At 33.9% G+C, this 23819-nt stretch overlaps 1 protein-coding gene across 2 annotated transcripts in view; it reads right to left on the minus strand.

Annotated features, from left to right (window-relative positions):
* Positions 1-9924: 9924 nt before the first annotated feature.
* The window catches only part of COPS2 (COP9 signalosome subunit 2), a 28113-nt gene continuing 14218 nt past the window's right edge, over positions 9925-23819 (minus strand). The window contains exons 5-13 of one of the 2 annotated variants that reach the window (XM_040226477.1): positions 21716-21826; positions 21518-21595; positions 19664-19838; positions 17766-17944; positions 17604-17656; positions 14909-15006; positions 13650-13732; positions 13109-13167; positions 9925-12237 (exon numbers count right to left, since the gene is read on the minus strand). In XM_040226477.1, the coding sequence (XP_040082411.1) occupies positions 12093-12237; positions 13109-13167; positions 13650-13732; positions 14909-15006; positions 17604-17656; positions 17766-17944; positions 19664-19838; positions 21518-21595; positions 21716-21826 (981 nt within the window). In that variant the 3' untranslated portion in view covers positions 9925-12092. The remainder of the gene's footprint in view (positions 12238-13108; positions 13168-13649; positions 13733-14908; positions 15007-17603; positions 17657-17765; positions 17945-19663; positions 19839-21517; positions 21596-21715; positions 21827-23819) is intronic. The other variant, XM_040226478.1, reaches the window with a different exon arrangement.

A 23819-nucleotide genomic window follows, 5' to 3' on the forward strand; every position in this document is an offset into this window, starting at 1 on the left:
ATATTTTAATACATCAATGGAACAATTATAAAAATTTGTCTATATGAAGCTACAAAGCAAATTTCAGTCTGTTTCCATGAATTAATAGCATACAGACTATATTCTCTAAATCGTATGTGTTAAAATGAAAAATCAACAACAAATCAAAAATCATATATTAAAATGAAAATATTCTGTAATGTTTGGAAACTAAAAATAATTCTTACACTGAATACTACTGGCTTAGAAAGGAAATTAAAGTCAACTAAAACTTTACATGTTAAATAAAAAGTTTTGAGCAAATTATCAATAAACAAAGTTTGAAAATGATTCATCTCAAAAAGCCAGAAAAAGAGTAAAAAACTGTATGTTCAAAGAAATGAAAATAAAGGGAATAATACAGATTAGGGCAGAAATCAACGACAGATCAGCAAAAACAATAGTCAAGATGAACAAAAATTGGTACTCTGGAAAGACTAGTAAGATAAACAAAATACAGAACAAAAAGTATAAGTTTATACTTATAATAAATATACTATATATTTAATGAGCATAAATATCCTAAAAAATTTGAAGACCTAGACAAAATATATTTCTGGAAACAAATGTAATGTTAAAATGACAAAAGATGAAGCAGAACAGTTAAACAGAAGAATAATCATATTTGAAAGGATGAAAATTAAAGGAATTAAATAATTTAAAAATATTACTATTTCTCAAAAGTTTCAGTCCAAACAGCATTAAAAGTGAGTTCCAAAAAAGAGATTATGCTCATATTACATACACTGTTCTAAAAAATAGAGTGAAAGTTGTCTGATATTAAAAAAACTCAACTGATTAAGAATAGTTCATAAATAGAAAATTATGGTTCAATTTCACTTGAAAATATGATGGAAAACCACTAAACAAAATGCTGACTGCTAAGTCCAACACTATTGAAAAAGAATATATAATCATCAGTAACCTAGAATGGAGGAATGAGTTAACATTTGAAAATCTGTTAAGTGTAATTCATTACATGAATGGACAAGAGACAAATCATATGTTCATCTTTCTAGGTCCAGGGACATTTAACAAATCTCAAAACCTATTTGTGATTAACACACTACACACACACACATACACACACCCTCTCAGGAGACTAGAAATAGAAGGAAACTTTATTTATTGAGTGCTAACTCCCCTAAGATGACCATAAATCTCATACCTAAAGGAGACTTTTTCTTTGAGACAAGACTGATGGCTGTTATCACTACTGTTTCATTTGTTATTGGAGACCCTGAGCAATGAAGTGAGATTAGACAAAGTAACAAAAGGAATAGGGATGGAAGGAAATGCATAAAAATATAATTATTTTCTTAATAATGTGATTATCTACATAGAAAACACAGGTAAATCAACAGACTGTTAATAGGAAAAGGTTCAGCAAGGCTGACAGATACAACAGTATGCAAATATCAGTATCATTATTTTGTCCCAACAATAACCAACTAACAATGTTTTAGGTAATAAGAGAACATAAACTAGAAAGATTTAGAAATTATTATAACAAAGAATGCTCAAGATCTTTATAGAGAAAAACTAAAAACTAAGATGACATACAAAGAGACAAATTAACCTCTAAATTTAATAAATTCCAATTAAAACTCTATAGGACTTTAGGGGAACTGACAAACTGACTCAAAAATTGATTCAAAAGTAATATAGAAAAATGAAGGTCCACAATTACTAAAATGATTTTCAAAATAAACAGCAAACTGGGTGGGGAGATTCTTCTGTAATTAAGACATTACTCAGCTCAGTGGCTCAGAGGTTAAAGCGCCTGCCTCCAATGGAGGAGACCTGGGTTCGATCCCTGGGTTGTGAAGATCCCTTGGAGAAGGAAATGGTAACCCACTCCAGTATTCTTGCCTGGAGAATCCCATGGACGGAGAAGCCTGGTAGGCTACAGTGCATGGGGTCGCAAAGAGTCGGACACGACTGAGTGACTTCACTTTCACTTTCAGCTCAGTAATAAAAACACAAAGTGAATAAAAGAATGGTAAAGTAACAAGTGGGAATTCCCCAGTGGCTCAACACTAAAGAATCTACCCAATGCAGGAAATGTAGGTTCGATCCCTGGGTTGGTAAGATCCCCTGAAGGCGGAACTGGCAACCCACTCTAGTCTTCTTGCCCAGGAATTATGGACAGAGGAGCCTGGCAGGCTACAGGCCATGGGGCCACAAGAAGGAGTTGGACACAACTGAGTGACTAAACAATAACAAAGGAACAATTAGAACAGTAAGCACATTTGAGAGTTCAGAAACATATCCTTTGCATATGAAGAAACTTGGTAGTTGAAAAGGTAGCATCACTAATCAGTAAAGAAAAATTTAATAGCATTGAGGAAATTAGCTCATAACACAGAAAAGATAAAGCTTTATTCCTACCTCAAATTATACACAGAAGTAAACTCCAAATAAGGGAATACCCTATAGCTCAGATGGTAAAGAATCTGCCTGCAACGCAGGAAACCTGAGTTTGATCCCTGGGTCAGGAAGATCCCCTGGAGAAGGAAATGACAATTCACTCCAGTATTCTTGCCTGGAGAATCCCACGGCTAGAGGTGCTTGGTGGGCTACAGTCCATGGGGTCACAAAGAGTTGGACATGACTAAGTGACTAACATACACACACAAACTCCAAACAAAGGACTAAACATAAATGGATTAACTATAAAAGAACATTTTTGTAGTACTTAGTTTAGGAAACGGACTTCTTAAATAAGATCCAGAAAAGTTTGGATAGGGAGAAAAAGTGATAGGGAGAAAAAAATGGATAGATTTAATACCAAAATGAAAGATTTCTGTTCAATGAAGGAAACCGGAGATACTGCTTCAGAGAACATTTGCAAATCTGAAAAACTGATGAGTTACTATGTAGAATATAGTAATACAGCGATGTCCCACAAATCAGGAAAAAAGAGAAAGCCAGGAACAGAATGTTAAGAGTAGTCCACAGAAAGGGAAACCTGAATTGCTAGTAAGTGTATGAAGAGATGTTCAAGCTAATTAGTGATTAGAAAAGTGCAAATTAAAATTAACAGTGAAATATCACTTTAGGAAGTCAGATATTATTAAGGATAGGACAGGAGAAAATTGGAACCCTCATGCACTACTAGATGGAGCATAAATGGTGCATCCATTTTGATGAGTAACCTGGCAGCATTCAAGACAATTAAGTATTATGCCTCAAGTCCCATATTTCCAGATATACACTCCAGAGTAACTTTTGTACAAGTCCAAAATATTTGTCACAGAATTATTTGCTGTAGTAATGGTATGAAAGGAACATAGACGTCTATCACTAGAGAAATGGAAAGGTAAATTGTGGCAAATGTAAGAGACGGAAGAGAGAAAATAGGCACAGTAGACTTAGAAAAAATAACAAAAATTGGTATCATTTAAGGAAGCTAAAAATATGCATATTTTTCCAACATATACATGTATCTAAATAAACATAAGGAAAGTAAACTGAAAAAACATGACAGTGTACCATATGCTAAGGATTATGATTTTCTCAATTCTGAATACTTGAGGTTAAAAAGAATTACTCAACAAAGGAAACTGGTGCCCAGAGAGGTTAAGTGACAAGGTCTTAATCACAGATAACTGAAGACGTGTCTCCACTCCCTAGATCTTTCTGCTTTACCTCTCCTCTCCTCTGGGAAGCTGAAAAGGCATTTTTAAGACGAAAACCAGTCTGAGAGTTCACATACTTTGTCCTTAGAAGCACAATCTCACTTGTCATTTGGTTGCTGACTTTTGATGGCAGATAATGACTACTGTAGTTCTGAGATCTGAATATCTATAAGTTTAATTATTCAAATTGCTTCACAGGCATTCAAGTATATAAGCAAATATATGTTCCTCTTCACATGCTTAAATCATTCAGTCGTTATCTCTTTGTGACCCTGTAGACTGTAGCCCACCAAGCTCCTCTGTCCATGGAATTCTCAAGGTAAGAGTACTGGAGTGGGTAGCCATTCCCTTCTCAGGGGAGCTTCCGACCCAGGGATCAAACCTGGGTCTTCTGCACTGCCGGCAGATTCTTTACCACTGAGCCACCAGGGAAGCCCTTAATTGTTACACCATTATTTACATTTGAACTAGTTCCTTGAAGATAAATCCAAACATTTCAAGAATTCATTATTTTGGTGACGTTACCATTTAGCTATATTGATATCCCAAGATATAATGAAAGTACATAAGCTGAAAGGGTGTTGGCTTACATATTTTACAAATCCATTCTTCATAACATTAGATTTGACAGCTTTTGTAGGAATATTAAAAAAAATGTTAGGTTAAAGCTTCGGATTTCATACAATTTCATAGTTAAAAGGCATCAAAGATTTTTAAATTAAGCACATAAATTTATAGTGTTAGAAAAGAGGAAAATCGGTTTTAAAATATTTTATAGGAAGAGACACTTCAGAATAACATATCATCTGGAATTTCAATCTGCTGTATTTCAAATTTTCCCATTATCCTACCTAACATTCAGAAGATGTAAAAAACATGGACTAAACGAAAGACAGCGACTGAAGAAGTTTCTCAGTCCAGCTGAAGAGCTGAAACACCTTCATCACTCCACTAAAGACGCTCATTAGCATTACCAAAGACTTGTATTTTGCTAAATCTGAGGCCCCTGCCTCTTCACTCCTGCCATCTTATTTAACCTCACAGCAGCATTTGGTTGATCACTCTGCTTTGAAATTCCTAGTTTTGGTTATACTTCTCTCTTTACTATCAAGCTCCTTGTTTCTTTTGCTGGCTCTGCCTCTTGCCCAGAAACACGCTTCCTGTCATCCCATTTCATTTAATACTATTATCTACCTGTTGCTCAGTAAGAAACCTGGGAGCCATTCTTGATGTCTTTTTCCTTTACAACCTTCAGACTAATTCTAAGTCTTGTTGCCTATCCTGATTCTGTGCTCTTTTCAAATCCTAGTCTAAAAACCCTCTATTATATGTCCCAGACTTCTGCAATGGACTCCTCATAGTCTCCCAGATCACAAAACTGCCCCAAATAATTAATCATTTCTCCACACAAGAGCCAGAATCTTTTAATTTTACATACATAAGAATTTAACATTTCCAATGGCTTTCCACTGTATTTAGAATAAAATCTCAAACCATCTGGTCCTCAAGCAGTTCTCTCCTCTTAATATTACACTCTACCTTTCTTGAATTTTACACCTGTCCCATCTCAGATGTACTTAACTGCTCTGCCTGGATTGCTCTTCCTGTAGATCTGCAGCCAAGCCCTTTTCTTACTCTTGTGTGAAACTTTCATATCCTCAGAGATGCCTCCCCATTTTAACTGATTTGATAGAATTTTTTCTCTATCTGAAATTACCTGTTTCTCCCTACAGAACTAAGCTCTTTCGGCACAGGGATAATTTTGTTCTTATGGTGTCCTTCAACCTTAGGAAATATCACATAGTCCCTAGCATATAGTAGGCACATAATTTTTATCTGTTAAATAAACAGATGGGGAGTTAGAAAAAGGGCATGTTCCCTCAGTATCTAAGTACTTTTAGATTTTTCTCCCCCCTCTCTGACTGGTGAAGATGATTATGAGAAAGCAGAAAGACCAAGTTTTAAATACCAACCTACACAATAAAGTACATCAGCTTGTGGTCTATACTCATTCACAATACAACTCGCTTTTAACAGGTCCAAGATAGGTAACCTTTCTTCAGTTGAAGGCCATTAACCCTCAGAAGATTAACCATAACAATAAAATTTAAAATAGGTTTCTGGAAAGAAAACTGCAAATTTCCATTCACTACTCTTAAAATTGAGTAATTTTAAGGGGCTGTAAAACTGTTAAGTACAACAAACCAAAACACGAGTGAAAATACTAGATGTATGGTGCTTATTTAGTTCCTTGCTGGGATACTACTACTAACTCATGCCCCTTCCACTGTTTCAAACGCTGCTGAAACAGGAAGCAGTTAAGCTGCCCCACTCTTTCCCTCCTATTGCCATAACCTGGAAGGCCCAACAATTTGAAATGTGCCTTAACACTGGTTTTATACATTTACACTGTAATCTTGGCCACAGGGTTATTAAAGTTTTTTTACTTTCAAAAGCTGACTGCATTACTGTACTTTGAGATCAGGGTTGACCCATTCTTCTAGGTTGAAGGTCACACCTGGGAACAATATTATTTTCACTTACAAAAAAAAATTTCATCAGTGGTTTCTTAAGACTTGGCAGCCTTTGAAGTGCTCATTTTAGAGGATCAGAATAGGGATTTGGGAGAGTACATTTCTTCCCCCACTTGACTTAATTTCCTGCTTAGAAGTGTTTAATTTTATATTGAAGACTTAATTCCTGAGACATTTTCTTGCAACATGAATTGTTCCATGACAGATCATTAAACAGGGTTCAGGAGAGGCCAACACTTCTATGAATGCTGCAAAGCTGAACAAAGTAATCTTAAAAGTGGAAAATATTTAAATCTTGATTTCCAAACCAAATAAGTAAGATTTTCAGTACTGCTTTCTGAGAAACATACTTAAAATATTTAAAAAGCTATTTTATTGCAGTATATATATTGAATTATTTGGTCAAATACATAAAGTGCATTGTTTAAAGCCATTGTGCTGGTCTTGTGCTAATTAATATTTACCCAGAAAATATCTAAGAGGCACATCATGTAATTTTTATTACTGATAAAGACTGTGTACTTCCAGTCAAAAATCCTCGAGTACCTAAGTCTTAAAGCCTCTTGTATCTCATCACGCACTTATCAGTCGATTCTCAAGAGTTAATCTGTGAGACTTCCAATTTCAGATAGACATTCTCTGCCATGCTCAGTCACCTGCTTCCTACCACCGAGTGAGTTCAAGGAATTTAGGTCATTTTTAACACTAGCTTAAGAAGAAAATTCAGAAAACTCATAATGCAAACAACTATGAACAAACTGCAAAACCAAACGTTTGCATTTCCCATAACATTCCATTTCTTTGTTGATATATAGTTTAATTACCCTCAGCATTGTTTAAAAATAGATGCATAAAACTATTTTAGTAAATAGTAGGAGGTAAACATCTTAACAAAAATTAGATATTCAACACAGCACTAATATGTTACTAATTCAGTAAGCATGCAAAAACTTCTGACAACTTCATGGGATGATTAAAAGTTCTAGATTACTTTAGCTCCAAAAACTCATAGGATAATGTCCAAAAAACCCAACCTTTATCATTTAAAGATGCCTTATTTCAGAATTAACAAACAACCTAATACCTCTAGATTAAATCTGGACACCGTCTTCCACATGAAACCTGTCATAGCATAGAAGTTACTGGTACACTGGCCATTCTTTCAGTGATGTATGCCTGAGTAAGAAACAAGTGATATTAAATTATGGAAACTGGAAAAAAAATTACTGTGATGGACTGGGGAGTGAATTTTTTACTCCTACAAATATGTATACACCAACAAACATACACACAATAGTATTGGCTAGCCATTAGTGTGGTTATCCCAAACATGTTTACAATATAAAATTCTGGCCAAGAAGAAAGTTGGCCCCAAACAGTAATGTAAGTATTTAAGAAACAATTTTTTTCTTGCCTACCAAAGGGTTTTTAAGGTAGAGTTGGCATCTACCTTTGATATTCTAACATTTGATGGCAAGAGCTGACTTTTAACAGGTTTAAAAATAACATATGACACTAAAGGAGTAAGATTTATAAGACCACACATTGGTTTCTTCTCGGATATTATCAGGTTAAACAAATCTTTTCAGATTTAAAAACAAACTGAGTGACACTAAATTTTGAGGATATTTAGAATTCACTGACACAGTTGTTCTGTGGTACTTACTATCATTAAACATAAATTCTCCAAATGGCACTATTTCAACTTTCCTAAAAATTCCAAAACTTAAACCTTTTCAAATTTCATCTAGTGATTCAAAGTGAAGTAAACACAACTTTTGAATCATTGGTTAACCCATGCTATTAAGGGCACACACTAGCTAGAAGATATGTAGTAAAATCTAATTATCTAGAGTTAAGCAGAACTTCTAATATACTGATATTTAGAAAGTTAATTTCTGTGTCTACATGGAGGAAGTTTTTACAAATTATCCTACTTGGAACTATCAAAATGAATATAGGATACTACCTGAGGAGGATTAGGAGGGAAAAAAGAACCTAATACAAAGAAACAAAAACAAGCAAAGCCTCCAAAAAAAAAAGTGGGGGAGAGGAGATAAATTTTGAATTTTGGTCACACAGTAGAAGACCAGAATCATTCAGCTTCAAGCTCTGAGACCTGACATCCAGCCTCTTGTTCTAAGTCCCTATTCTAAGTATTTACACTTTGAAACAAAATAGTCAAAAGTCAATTCCTTAAAATGTTTTATGTCAATTATATCTAAAAACAAAACTATCAAAAAACATAAAAGCCAATTCCTTGCTTTGTTACATCTAAGTTCAAAACCATGTTTATCTCCTTCCAAATGTTATAAATTCTACATAAAAATGAAATCATCTCCTATAAAGAATGAAATTCCTAGCTTTACTAGAGATTTGTACACTCTAGTTTTTGCTTTTATATTTTAAATCAAAGTTTCTGAGGTTTATTTAAAGCAGTATTAGAGTAAGATTATTTTTAAAAAGCAGGTTTGATAAATAAATGCTTAGAGTATTTCTAAATCCTTACCAAAAAACCTAAGAGGAAAATACCAGGCAAATACCTTTTTATTCTTGGAGTAAATTGACTGTTATTCTATACCAGCATAATCTGCTTCTTTGGACACCCTTACTCCCAGCCCCAACACAAAAGAAAAGTGTACTTACCTGAGTTTACTGAGGAATTATAAACACTACTGATTAAAAATGAAAACTGCTTTAAAAATGTTTACTATCAATAGATATTTTAAATATAAGAAATAGCTATTTTTTAGCCAGTGACAAACTGGTATCCTATTATAAGGTGATAAAAAATACACTGCCCACAGTGTCACCCATTTAAAACAGGCTTCATTAAATCTATACTCCATGTAAAATCAGATTCTTAGTAGTCCTGAAAGACACTATAACCTTTAGTTTGAAGGGATTCCTGTAATGAAAGCAATTCTTAGTACATTCATAAATATCTTTTTAAAAAGTTATATTACATCAGATGTAGAGGAAAATATTTAATCAACAACTGAAAAATTAATGTAAGAGCTAGAATGAGTAATGGAAATCCAGTTCCTGAAACAGTATCTATTCGTGGCAGCCAAAGATTACTGTGAAGTGAGTTTATCCAAGTTTAGAAGCAAAAAGAAATATGGTATAAGCTACCTGTTATTACAGTTCTCAGAAAAGAGGGCCAGATTTAATGAGCAACTTAAATACTAAGAATTTGCCAATTTTTTTTTTTACTTTTCTTAAATTTAGTTATATTTTAATAAGCAATCTCTTAAGAGTTCACCTCTAAAAGATTTGATGCACAAAAACACAGAAAATCTTCAAAGGTGGGGGGGGGGATGTAACAAACAGTTTTAAGTTAGGCTGTTAAGATTTACCAAAAGCCTCTGTTTAAAAACAAACAGGACAAGTGACTTTTAAAATAAGAACAAATCCATATTTAGGGAATATTAAACAAAGCCCATGTGATACATACAATTACAATAAATGAAAGATTATGGTGTAATCTTGGATACTGTTAGTTACTAACCCTAACTTTCCAAAAATAACAAGTGCATGCTTTCCCTCTAGAAACTGGAAGATGCACCACTGCACACAGCAAAGACACCACAGGAGAACTGGGCCTGTTACAACTTGGAGGATAGGGTTAAAGATTAAATCGTATTTCAAATCCCCTGAATTCTAATTCCATCAATTCAAACATAAGCAAAGTCTTTTTTCCAATTATATCACATGCATACATATTTGAATACAGGCACAGAAACTTGTCATTTTTATTCGGGTAACAAGAGTTTCTAAATTGTGTTGAAAAATAAATCCTAATTATGACCACTCCTGTTAAAAAAAAAAAAAACTCTGCACATTTTCCACAAATGATTTATGCAAAAGAGAAGAAAATACACATAGTTTTATAATATCTTAAACTTTTTTATTCCCTACCAGAGACATTGTCTTTCATTTTCTTTCAGTTTTCTACATTTTCAAGTTGCACCTGTATTTAATACTGCTTTAATCTGCTAAAGACATTAACTGATTGCTCTCCTAAATCTAAGGATTATATAGTTTTAGTATAAATATATATCACATATTTTCGTAAAATTTTGACAAAATTGAATAAGCATGCCTTGTTTTAAGTCCATGCTCCTTCCACTGTTTTTATAAAATCTGATTTAAAGTTCAAAAATTCTTGGTTGTCATTCTTTAGCTATAACAGTCTTCCTTCTTAACTGCCACTCACTTTTTTACATAATAACAAGCAATAAAAAAACCAAAGAAATTATCTTAATCTTAGTTCTTCCTTCGACACTATAAAATAATGTGAACTTTTTTAAATGAAACAAATACATCCAAAACTCAATACATTCAAATGAGCTGTGTCTCCTTTTAGGTTATCACCTTCAAAGGCCACAGTTCATTCTCTTAACTATGCTACCACTGCTCAAAATACCTTTATAACTCTTTTGGGATTGCCTTCAAAGCCAGTTGCATATTCCTACTATTACCTCAAAGATAGATTTAGTTTTTGGAAACAGTAAAAAGACATTTGGTGCCAAATAATGGTTAACTAAAGAACAATCGGGGCTTCCCAGGTGGCGCTAATGGTAAAGAATCTGCCTGCCAGTAAAGGAGGTGCAAGAGTTGAGAGTTCAATCCCTAGGCCTCCAGAAGAGCCTCTGGAGGAGGAAATAGCAGCCCACTCCAGATCTCTTGCCGGAAGATTCCCAGGGACAGAGGAGCCTGGCGGGCTGCAGTCGTGGGGTCGCAAAGAGAGTTGGACATGACTGAGTACAGCACAGCACACAAAACAGAAGCTGGATAATACTTTTTTAACAATTATGTAATCATAAAGTTAACAGTGTGTGTGACTTAAATTAGCTCTGAATGCAATTCTCAAAGAGTAAAACCCAAGAGGTTTTGAGCAATGGTAGATTGCTGGAATTAGGAAATAATTTTCCAGCATGATCACTATGCAGGGTAACATTCATTTAGCTGTCTATATTCTGGCATATTTGTTTAAAGTGAACATTCTGAGAGTCAGAATCTTTTAAAAAGGAGTATCATTCTTTAAAAACAAAATTATTCCTTTAAAGTATCACTGTCAAAGTTAAGTACTATGCAAGTTTTTTGTTAGAAACTAATTATCCTTATCGATAAAGACTACTTTTAAAAACTTGAAAGCAAATAACCAACTTATTTACTTCCAGGCTTTTAAAAATTATAAACTGAAGAAAAATTTGACATTTCTAAGGTACTAAAAAACAAAACAAAAACCCCACATGTAATAAAAACACATCAAGAACCAAACTACAATTTCTGAGCTGCACTGTTTATTTTGCTGCTTGAAACCTAAGTGACAGTATGCCACTATAATTATGGGGTTTCATCTAAACCTTTACTACACTGCAGGTACAGAAATATATGGACACATTTTTGGAGAATTGACATTTTGCAAAATGCAGCAAACATTTTAATTTATACATGAGAAAAGGAAGTGTTCAAAAGGGTATGCATTTCAAGTTATTGCAGGTTATTTGTGAGAGAATTTCTGCAGGTAAAACATGTTTAAATTTAACCAACAGTAGCGTGTCAGTGTGTTTAAAATCATGACAAAAATCTTCTCTCTGGTCATGTTGCCCACGACAAATTACTATGATGTTGTATGTTTTAGGGCAAGATGTCAATACAGCATAAATCCCATGGCATTTTGGTTTTCTTCTGGAGATTAAAGCTGTTTTTTTTTTCTTGGGATAAATGCAGCAGCAAAACACAAACCAGTTGATCAAAAAAAGCACTTCTGCCATAACTCCAATAATTTTCAGGACACATCAACCGACAGTAGTTTTGCCATTCCCAGTTCTTTTAAGGGTTACATCTCTGCACTGTTGCCTTAAGTATGTCTGTAAAAGCTTGTTCTCTGTTAAGCCAGTTTACTGACTACAGCTTGGTTGAGAGAATTTAGTTGGTTGGTCCATTTATCTAGTGCAGTATATCGGGCACCACCCCTCTTCTGATGATCCAGTTCAAGGAGTTGGTTGACTTGATCAATTCGGCCATGTATAGTGCTGGAAATAAATAAAAGATGACATGTCTACAAACCGTTTTCACTAAACATATCCTTTGGACTTTATAAAATAGTCACAATATCAGTAAATGCAAAAACAAAAAACCCCCCCTGCAGTCTACATTAAATGGTTGCAATCAGCATTACTTTAACATTCATTAGCTTATTCAAACTTTAGAAAGAAACCAGACTTCACCTATCTTTCATCAATTTCACTGAAAGAACCAACAGACATATACTTACCCAATTAATCAAGAGCAAATGTAATATGAGAAGCTTTAAAAATAACATTTCTTGCCTTTTAGAAAGATACCATTTCCAAAGTAACAGATACCATACCTTATACTTTAAAAATGAAATAATACTATTCATTAAATAATTATCTAGCTGTATAGATGGGTCAGGGGCTTCCCAGGTAGCTCAGTGGTAAAGAACCCCCCTACCAATGCAGGAGACGTGAGAGACACAGGTTCAGCCCCTGGGTGGGGAAGATCCCCTGGAGAAGGAAATGGCAGCCCACTCCAGTATTCTTGCCTGGAGAATCCCATGGACAGAGGAGCCTGGCGGGCTGCAGTCCATAGGGTTGCAAAGAGTTGGACACAACTGAAGCAATTGAGCAGGCAGGCATATAGAGTCATACAGTGAATGAGAAATCTTTTGAAAAGTCATTTAGAACTTTTTCAAAGATCATGTGCTTAATATGATCATTCATTTATAAAAAGCCATCACATACAAGTATCTCTCTCAATAGAAAACTACAGCCGAAGGGTGCTTTTTATGAAAACTTAAGAATTCAACTGCTATCTTTGCCATCATTATCCAAACTTTATGTCCTAAACATTTTGTGGGAAAAAAAATAGTCAAGTACTTACTTATCCAATATGCACTGCACCAGCAAGCTCTCCACATCAGCTACATCTATGTTTAACTCCTAAGACAAAAGACTCATTATACTTCTACGAATTAGCTTTTTAGAGGACTTTATGATTCTATATAAATATTATTTTAAATTAGTTTCTACCACTTAAAAAAGAGAAACGTTAAAACAAATTTCATTATCTGTTCAGAATACTGAGAACACAGCTCTGATAAAATTTTGCTCTGTTAACTTTAAAAGTATATTCCTACTCTAATTTTATTGTGGTTGGGGTTAACAATATACATCAATTATGTATTTCAGCCACTACTTTCTCTCTTACAATTTTACTGAGGCTGAAGGAATCTTTAAAATGAAATGTAATGACTCCTCCTTTCTCATTTCTTTTAACTCAATTTACACCAGGAAAACAGAAAAATTCACATTAAAAGGAAAAACCTTAAGTTATGCTGTATTTTAGAAAATATTGTTACCAAGTATAACTCTTTTAAATATATATTGCATTTATAAATACAAATTATAATGAATATAAGTACCTTAGAAATAAAAGGAATATGTATTCTTGTGTAAGGCTTAATTAATTTTATAAGCACTTGTGTTCTGATGTTTCGCAAAAGCTCTGAAAGACAAAAGTTAAAATAATACATTTATATTTACTAGTTTGTGTATCTTTATGAATCACTATGCACACCTAAATTGTATTAATTAACTGTATCATTTCTCTTCTTAAAACCTCTCTCTCTGTCTAGTGAGGGAATAAGCAATTTCTGTCTAAAAACATCTGAGTTCAACAGATGTACCACAGGATTAGAGGCTCTCTTTCAAATAAGTTTTTCTTGTTTCCATCTCTCTGATTTTGCTAATGTTGTAATACTATTTGAAATACCTCTTGCATTCTTAATAACACTTCCCTGCTCATCATTTCCTCTATCATTTCCTCTTTCAAGAAGCTCTAATTTATACCAACTAGTCAAGTTCCTTACTTTATGCTCTCTCATAAACTAGAATATTACATTTTATAAGGTGATTCTACAGTTTTTCCCAGTTCTTCATGTACAGTGTCCTTTAAAAAAAAAAAAGGAGTTCAGGCACAAGGCTTCTGTATTTTCTTTAACACACACAAAATACCGTATTCTCAGTTCAAATAAGAACTTTGTCTGTTGAGTGAAAGAGAAAGGAAGGTGAGGAACAAAAGAACATTACTTCCAAAGTATTCTTTGGATTTTCTTAATGCATCTGGCATTTAAGCATTTGAATGAATTGTTCCAGTTATTAAAAACCCTCAAATAGCTCCATATACAGGTAGGAACACTGGAGGTATAAGTGGCTCTAGAACAGAGAGACAATTTTTATCTTTGTTAATCAAAACTTATTAAAATCTCATACATTTGTTGTTACATACCTTTTCAAAATAAGTGCATCTTAGCATTATCTATAGCAGGCTGTTTCAAGGCTTCTGTTGTCAAAAATAAATCCTAAAAATTTACTTTGAACCTAAATGTCAGTAATAAACATGCAATAATATCCAGATCAGAAGGTAAAAGTGACAGCCTCCTTTTAAATGAAATGGACATCATGTAGAACTTGATTACATTAATAACATGAAATTACCTAGTGACGTCTTTAAAACAGCTTTATAATTTTAAGGAATATTTTATTCTATGACAGCATTTAGAAACAAGTTTATATTTTGCAATAAACAAAAGAAAAATGCCTTAATTCCATGTAGCTCCATTAAGTATTGTTTGATAGTAGCAAAGAAAGTAACAGAATTCAGTCAGCAGGAAACATATACCTTCAATGTGTTCCCTTATGAAAGGATCATCCATGATGTTGCTGTGATTTGTTTTTAGAATCTTTTCAAATTCAGTGATGTCATTATTCTGATAGGCACTAACAAAAAAGAAAAGCATAAATTTTGTCAAACATGAAGAAGTCATATTAAATCAGATAATCCAAAGAGCCTGTTTCTCAATTTTTATACGAAAAATCTAAATTACAGTTTCTGTCATGGAAATTAGAATTAAACATACACAAATCCTTCTGAAAATAAAATGAATTTTCTTTAATGCATTTGGTTTTATAAAAGAAAGACAAATCATGTGGGGTTATATGTTATACACAGCTAATTAAAACCTCAAAGTCTTAGTATTGGTTAAGAGCTGACAAATATTTAGTAACTGTTTAATGCTTGATGCTTTTAAGTTAAATTGTACATTTAATCTCCAAGAAACCAGGTTTCATGTACACTACTGAATGGAGGAGTCTGAATACAAAGACAGTATATCCTCTCTGAAGTTTACTCATAAATGCAGCTTCCTTAATTTTTATCTTCTAGAAAGGTACCAGCAACTGCCAAAACTTCTTAAAGGGAACATTTGATTCTCAATTCTCTTTAGCCTTAAAATTCCAGTGAACTATACAGCAGAAATATTGGTGGCAGATGGGATACACGCACAAAGTAGAGAGTAATGAACCCTGCTGCAGAAGGTCAAAGGCTGATTTATGTTCATGATTGTCTGAGGTATCTACTATCTACTCTCTGAGGCACTATGCTGTTGCTGCTAAGTCGCTTTAGTCATGTCCGACTCTCTGCGACCCCACAGACGGCAGCCCACCAGGCTCCCCCATCCCTGGGATTCTCCAGGCAAGAACACTGGAGTGCGTTGCCATTTCCTTCTCCAATGCATGAAAGTGAAAAGTGAAAGTGAAGTCGCTCAGTCGTGTCCAACTCTTAGTGACCCCATGGACTGCAGCCCACCAGGCTCCTCCGTCCATGGGATTTTCCAGGCAAGAGTCCTGGAGTAGGGTGCCATTGCCTTCTCCCTGAGGCACTATGGGGACTGCTAAAGGTGCTGAGAAGGAAGAAGCCAACCTTCTGGAAATGGCACCACTGTCTGCTTTATATGTAACACATATCATCAGCCACTCTGCACGCCCTCTGCTGTGCTTCCATCTGTTGGGTCGCAATGTAACTTCATGTTAAGGGCAGGTGATTCAACTGCTTCAACAGGAATTATTTTCCTCTAGTCTGCTGGCAACTGACTAGGAAGATAAAATTAGGAAGCATTACTTTTCTTACCTACCCCAAATATATTACTGTAATATACTACAGAAGGAGATATTCAAATAGTGAAAGCACTTGCACACACAAAAGACACATTCTTCCACTGTTTAAGTGGCTTAAAAAAGAACCTTATACAAAATGTGGGACACCACAGGCTACTTCCTTTAAAATTTATCATTAAAATAAGTTTTAGAGTTCCAATACAAAGGCTTATCTCAAGTACACTGAGGTAAGGTCTGACAAATCAGTACTTTAATCCATTTAACCAATTTAATCTGAACAAAATACTAATGTCCAGGGAAATACTTTCCTGCAATATTTCTTAGAGTTTTCAAGTTAAACTGTTGCTTAGAAATTTAACCTAATTTTTTTGAAGAATTATGAAATTAATCTCTAACCAAATAATCTCTTAATGTGGCCAAATGTAAATAAACTGTTTGATATAAAGACAAAGAAATTGTCTTTTGAGCTTAAACAATATAATGAAATAGGCTATAAGTATATAAAATTTACATTTAGGTGACTTTTATCACCGAACAGTACTTTCTTAAAAAAAAAAAAAAAAAAGACTATTAAGAGAATGTCTGGTCATCTAAATTACCTATATATATCTGAAAACAAACAAAAAAACTCAACCCTGCCTCACACCCCTAACTACACTCTCCCTGTCTTAGTAAAGTCAGCTGTATAGTCTAGAACAATGGACTTGAAACCCAGTAAGTCTCTCTCCTAGTTTTCTACAAAGAAAGCACAATAAATCATAGGCTACATTTATTCCTGGTCCAAAGAAACGTTTTTCTTGCTCATTGATTTCTTTTACAAAAATGTCTTCTTTTCTAGGCTTTTGCTTGTTTTTTTTTTCCTTTTTTTAAATATTAATTGACGATGGCAGGTTTTTCAGTATTAGCCATCATTAGTCATATCTTTCTCCACAGAAGGCAACAATAATTCCTTAGGTTTCCTACCAGTATGACCCTTCTGCTGCTCCTTACATTAGAAAATTAGCTGAGGCAAATTTATTTGAAGCGATTTATCTTGTCAATTAAGCAAATATACAAGTAAGCAAACTGTCTCACTGAAAATTCTTCACTTATGTAGACCAATTCATAATTTCATTTTGGATTAAGGCAGGTAGAAACTGTAACACTGTGAAATTGTTTTAAAACCTCTATAGCTTTCTACTGAGAAACAGTATGTGTATACACACACAAAGATAATGAAGAAAAAAAGCAGTAAATACTTACAAAATCTTGTGACTAATAGAAACAGTATAATCAATGAGTTCAAAAATTTTACAAACTTTTGTATACTTCAAGTCAAAATAATACATTGAGTATTAACTGAATTCTGAAAAATTCTCTCTGCTCTCTTCTTTATTCACTGCTTTAAGGTAATTTATCTTGACTGAAATACTAAATCTTACCTTACTAAATTCGTCATTGCTAGAATTTCTGGATCATTTTTGTAAGGTTTGGCCTGGTTAGGAAAAAAAAAAGGATTAATTATGTATATGTACAAAGAAAGAATAACATTTATTTTCACAAGAGACAGCTGACAGAAATGAACAATTAGAGCACAAACATACCTCCTGTGAGTCAAATGGATTTATTCCCGATTTCATTAGCATATTTGCTAAGACTAAATATTTTAAGCAAGTGGTTCGTCTTGGACTTCCCGATTCATCGTAATTCTTAAAGGCTTCAAAAAAATCAGTGTGTGCCTTTTCAAATTCACCTTCTCTCAAGTGCATTTTACCACCACATTCTGTAAAGAATAAAACAGGAGAAAAGAGGACATTTTCAGTTCCATAATAATAAGATTGGCCACTTCATAAAAATCAAATGAAACCTATGTCAGTAGCTTCTAGTCTTTTAGTTCTATAACCTGAAGAGTACTAGCTCCTGAAGTGGACAAAGGGCACATACTGAATTCTAAAAACTAAGCTCTTCATTAAACATCAGCCAAACAAGCATTTGCAAATCTTTATTCTCAGTTGAAATAGAAAGTAATTTTATCAAAATTACAATGAGGTGGACTTCCCTGGTGCTCCAAGTGGGTAGGAATCTGCCTGCCAATGCAGGGGACATGGGTATGATCCCTGGTCTGGGAAGATTCCACATGCTGCAGAGAAACTAAGCCCATGCTACCACTACTAGAGCCGGAGCTCTAGAGCCTGTAAGGTCCAACCGTGGAGCCCACATGCTGCCACTACTTAAGACCGTGTGCCCAGAGCCTGTGCTCTGCAATAAGAGAAGCCCACGCACCACAATGAAGAGTAGCCCTCCACTTGCTGCAACTAGAGAAAGCACAGGCACAGCAACAAAGACCCAGAGAAACAAAAAATCATAAATAAAGATAAATAAGAATAATAAGAAATTCTTGAAACAAAACTACAATGAAGTACCAAACTCATACTAGTCAGAATGGCCATCATTAAAAAGTCTACAAATAACAAATATTGTAGGTGTGGAGAAGAGAGAACCCTCCTACACTATTTTAGTTGTAAAAATAATATGTTATTTGAATGTAATGTAAGTTATTACAATTAATTTAACTTGGTACAATCACTATGGAGAATAGTATGGAGGTTCCTCAGAAAACTGAAAACAGAATTCCTATATATGATCCAGCAATACCACTCCTGGGCATGTATCTGGGCAAAACTATAATTCAAAAAGATATATGACCCCTATGTTGACAGCAGCACTATTCACAACAGCCAAAACATGGAAACAACCTAAATGTACACTGACACATGAATGGATAAAGATGTGATACATATATACAATGGAATATTAGCCATTAAAAAATAACAAAATAATGCCATTTGCTGCAACATGGATGCAACTAGAGTTTATCATACTCAGCAAAGTAAGCCAGAAAGAGAAAGACAAATACCGTATGATATCACTTATATAAAATAAAGCCACAAATGAACCTATCTACAAAACAGACTCATTGACATAGAGAACAGACATGTGGTTGCCAAGGAGGAGTAGCGGGGAGGAGTCTGGGATTAATAGATGCATACTATTACGTACAGAATAAACAACAAGGTCTTATTGTATAGCACAGGGAACTATATACAATATTCTGTGATCAACCATAATTGGAAAGACTATAAAAAATATGTATATATATATATGTATAACTGAGTCACTTTGTTATACAGCAGAAATTAACACACTGTAAATCAATAATATTTCAGTAAAAAAAATCACTAAAACAAGGTAATTTTATATACAATTCAAGAATAGAACTTCTGATGGTGAATTTTCTATTAATAATTTACTGATATAAATTTCAAAAAGACAAAAATTCATCCTAATTCCTTACTAAGACTAGATCATTTCATTTGTCTTTACTACTTTGCCATTTATTTTCACTAAAATAGAAACAACCTTCAGAGTTAATCAGTCAAAATCCAAAGACATCTTGATTATCTTCCCATAACACTGCCCAACCTTTGCAAACCAAACTTGCCTCTGATGACTCCCATGATCAATGGATGAGGGATGGCAGACTTGATGTGAAGTGACTGTTCATAGAGTGCTTTAAGTTTTTTGTTATTTTTCTGTGCTGTGTACATCTGAATTTCCAAAGCATATATTTCTAATAACTGTGTGCCTTTTTTCAGGTCATCTTCTCCATCATCAGTCTAGGAAAACAAATAATGAAAATTCAGTGAAGACAGAATTCAGAGTCAACAGAGTGATTTCTGAGCTAGCCTGAGAACCTTACATTTATGATAATAATTCTGTGGGAAAATGAATTACAAATTTCAACTGGCACCTAGATTACTAAGAATATGACCTTCAATGGCCAAAAAGGAACCCACATGGCCTTTGTACTTTACAGTTATTTGATAAGGAGTTTTTTTTTTTTTTAATGTACAAAAGCTGCAATGTTTTGTTTTATCCAGGAGATTATTTATAGTTTTCCCCAAATCCTCACAACCACTTTAGATGCACTGATTCAAGCAAAAGCACTTTGTGCCTTCAACCAAGTGCCTTCCTAGCCAGGTGCTTGGTCTACCTTGGGGAAATATGAAGTTAAATAAGCCAATGTCCTGGTCTCAAAAAGTTCACAATACAGAAGACCAGTATGCCAACAGATAAGTTATAAATGATAATAATTTTAGCTGAAGCACCAATGAAGTACCAAGGATGGAAGAGAAGATTAATTCTCTTGGGGGATGTCAAAGGAATAACAAAGGTGATGACATTTGAGTTTGTCTTTGAAAGATGATCAACAGCCCACAAACACAAGCTGTGAAAAACAGAATATGGTTGACAGTCAGATAATCATAAATATCAAGCACTGACATACACAAAGTCAAAATTTATTATTTATTGGGTCTTCTAACTTAAGACTTTCCTTTAGTTATCCACTAACAAAACACAACCGGACTAATAAATATGATATGTAAGACAATCTGTATGTTCAGATTATCATGCATTTCTCCTATGCTTTAATCCAATTTACAATCCAGATAGCATTTCCCTTATGCTGCAAAATAAACCAAGCAAAAACTTCTTCAGAGGGTTTTTTTTCATATTCCTTATGTATATACCGAAAGACTTTTGTTCAGTTAGAAATGCCTTCTCTACAATTTTCATTTCACATGGAACTGAATACACAGCTATTTATGCATCAGACTAAGCCCTCCTTAAGAACGTGTAGATAAAAAACAATCTATAAATGACTGATTTGCCTTATAAACTGAAACTATTATGAAACATAAAACATTTTCATGCTTATAAAAACCAAAAAAGGTAACATTATTAAATGAAAATATGTGAAGATGATTTAGAACACTTTTCTGATCAACCTTTTCCTCATTCACAGAAATAAAATATATAAATTAATAGTACATAGTATGAAAAATGATAATGTTCAAAAGATTTTGTAGTGGATATGGACCATGCTGGAAAGCACAGATACAGAATGCTTCTAACATCACATGAAGTTCTACAGGACAGTGTTGTTACAGAGGATTCATACACGAAAACTACAGTATAAAATATCTTTAAAATGTATGTCTACAACATCCTTTCTGATTTTATAGGGTGTATAACTAAATATGAAATGCTTATTATTCTTAATATTAATGACTGGTCTGTTTTTCGATACCTATGCCTCATTCTTCAAAAGTAAGGACTGAAATTATGATTAACACAGGAAGTAATGTAATAGTCAGAAAAAAATTAGCTTTCTGGTAACTTATTTTCCAAATTTTATTTTTGTGATGATGCTTGAAAATATCCCTAAGCAATGTTTCCAATATATTTTTTCTTATGAAGAAATAGTAAGATAAAAAAATAAAAGAAAAGCTACCTGGCAGGACTGATGTAACTGGCGTAAAATTTTTTGAAGTTTTCCATATTCCTCTCGTTCTAAATATAATTTCCCCAGCTGTAAAAAAATAAACTTATTAGAATTAAAAGATTTCAACAGGAGAAGGTACATCTTTAGAGTTTATCAAGGATGCCCACCCACTCTTCAAAAGAAAAAAAAAGTAATTATTACTGTTACCTTTGTGTTTGTCTTAAACCACAGTCTGTCATTCTTAGCATCTTTCAAAGCTTCCAGTGTTGTTTCATAGAATTCCTGCAGTAAATCCATCTGACATAAAAAATCAGAATTCTATAATTGTAAACAGCAAATTTGTACCTGTTAATAAAGTTAATTTGAGCAAACCAAAAGTGCATCTTTGAACTTTAATTATACATAAGATACACTAGCTGTATCTTACTGAATGTCTGTGACAGTCCACAAAATTAACAAAACCTTAGCAAAAGTATAGACTAAATTTACAAAAAATGCCAACATGTGTTTTTATGCATTTAAAATAAAACCCAGAAAATGTCTAATGCTCTAACAGTATAGGTTTGTCCTTCCAAATCTAATAACTCATTTTATGTTAGCAAAGGAAATGGCAAGCACAAGAATTGTGTGCGTGCTCAGTTGCTCCGTAGTGTCCAACCCTTTGAGACCCCCCTGTTTATTATGAATGGTATGTATCTTATGCACTCAACTCTTATTTGGGAACTACTATGTGACAAACCAGAGAAGGCAACGGCAACCCACTCCTGTACTCTTGCCTGGAGAATCCCAGGGATGGGGGAGCCTGGTGGGCTGACGTCTATGGGGTCGCACAGAGTCGGACACGACTGAAGTGACTTAGCAGCAGCAGCAGCATGAAGCAAACACTAAGTAAGCTGCTGAAGAAGCAAAGAATAAGCCTCTTTCCTCAAAAATTCTTCTATAAATGTGACTAATCAATTAACTGGACTACAAATTTTTAAGTTACTGATAAACTGCTGGAGTTGAGGGGAGGGAAAACTTAAGCAAAATTTTAGCTTTGTCTAACACCATCAGTTCACAGTCTGAATATGACTTTTTTAATGGAAATTGCCATTTGTTTTGCATTATGATAAGTTCCTCTGTCCCCTCCTCCCACTTTTGGCTCTACCTTTGTGTGAATACCCGATTTCTACATATTTAACAGGATCAGGGGGTAAGAGGGCCATGGCAACAGGTAAGTTTGATACTTTCAGAAAAGGCTGCCTATTTATTCATGACTGTCGATTACACAGTCAGTAAGTGCTGCCCAACTAATATCTATACTTACTTTCAAAAGACAAAAAGTTTACAGCATGAAGCAACATACAATCTTGCTGAAAATTACTTAGTTCTGCCCCCCACCATCTGACGTAATATTTAAAAATAACGTACAAAAAATATGATGTGACATGTTTGTAAAAACTCAGGAAACATTTTTCCACTTAAGAAAAGCCCCAATATATTGGGAAGCCCCGAATTAGTGCCATGAAGTGTTAATGTTCTAAACATAATTTTATGTTCCTCTATTTCCATTACATATATTTTAGATATAAAAACAATAAACTTCAAGAAATAAAAATGACATTTAGTAGAAAAGACAGAATGAAAGACTGGTTCTGAGGTGAACATTTTTTGAGTATGAAAAGTATCAAATGTTCTGAGAAATACTAAGTGATACAGAAAATACTTCTTGTGCTCAAATATCATGGCATAGTAAAACTGAAACTTAGGACTATGTTGCTTAGAAGAATATGAACAAATAATCCAACTGAAATTATTTTAGCAATAAACTAAAATCATCATTGCTTTTCTTAATAATCAAAAACTAAAATAATGAAAGCATTATCATTCATGCCCACTGTAGTATCACCATTAGCCCCTTTTTTCATCATCCACCTATCCTTTGTAGAAGCATTTATTGATTACCTAATGAGTAATGCCAACTACTCATTGCAATGAATACAGATTCTCCTCCCCATGATCTCTATCTAATCAAATCTACACAAAGAACCTATGACTCACTGTTAGGTTATTAACAGTTCAAGAAGGCTAGCTGAAGTGCTGATGATGTTTATTCGAAACTGCATGGGAGTCTACTATAAGCCTGCAAAACCTGTGTGCAGATTATGTTAGTATCTGAAGACATTATTTGAAGAGATAAAGCTTGGGTTATTCCCTTTTAATACTACATACTATCCTGTTGCCAAGAAAATAGCATACATTATTTTAAAAGCATACTAAAATTAAAACTAGCATAACTGATTAAATAGAACTTCTAGGACTTAAAAACAAA

The sequence above is a fragment of the Oryx dammah genome, unplaced genomic scaffold, assembly GCF_014754425.2.
Source record: "Oryx dammah isolate SB20612 unplaced genomic scaffold, SCBI_Odam_1.1 HiC_scaffold_26, whole genome shotgun sequence".
NCBI classification, from domain to species: Eukaryota; Metazoa; Chordata; class Mammalia; order Artiodactyla; family Bovidae; genus Oryx; species Oryx dammah.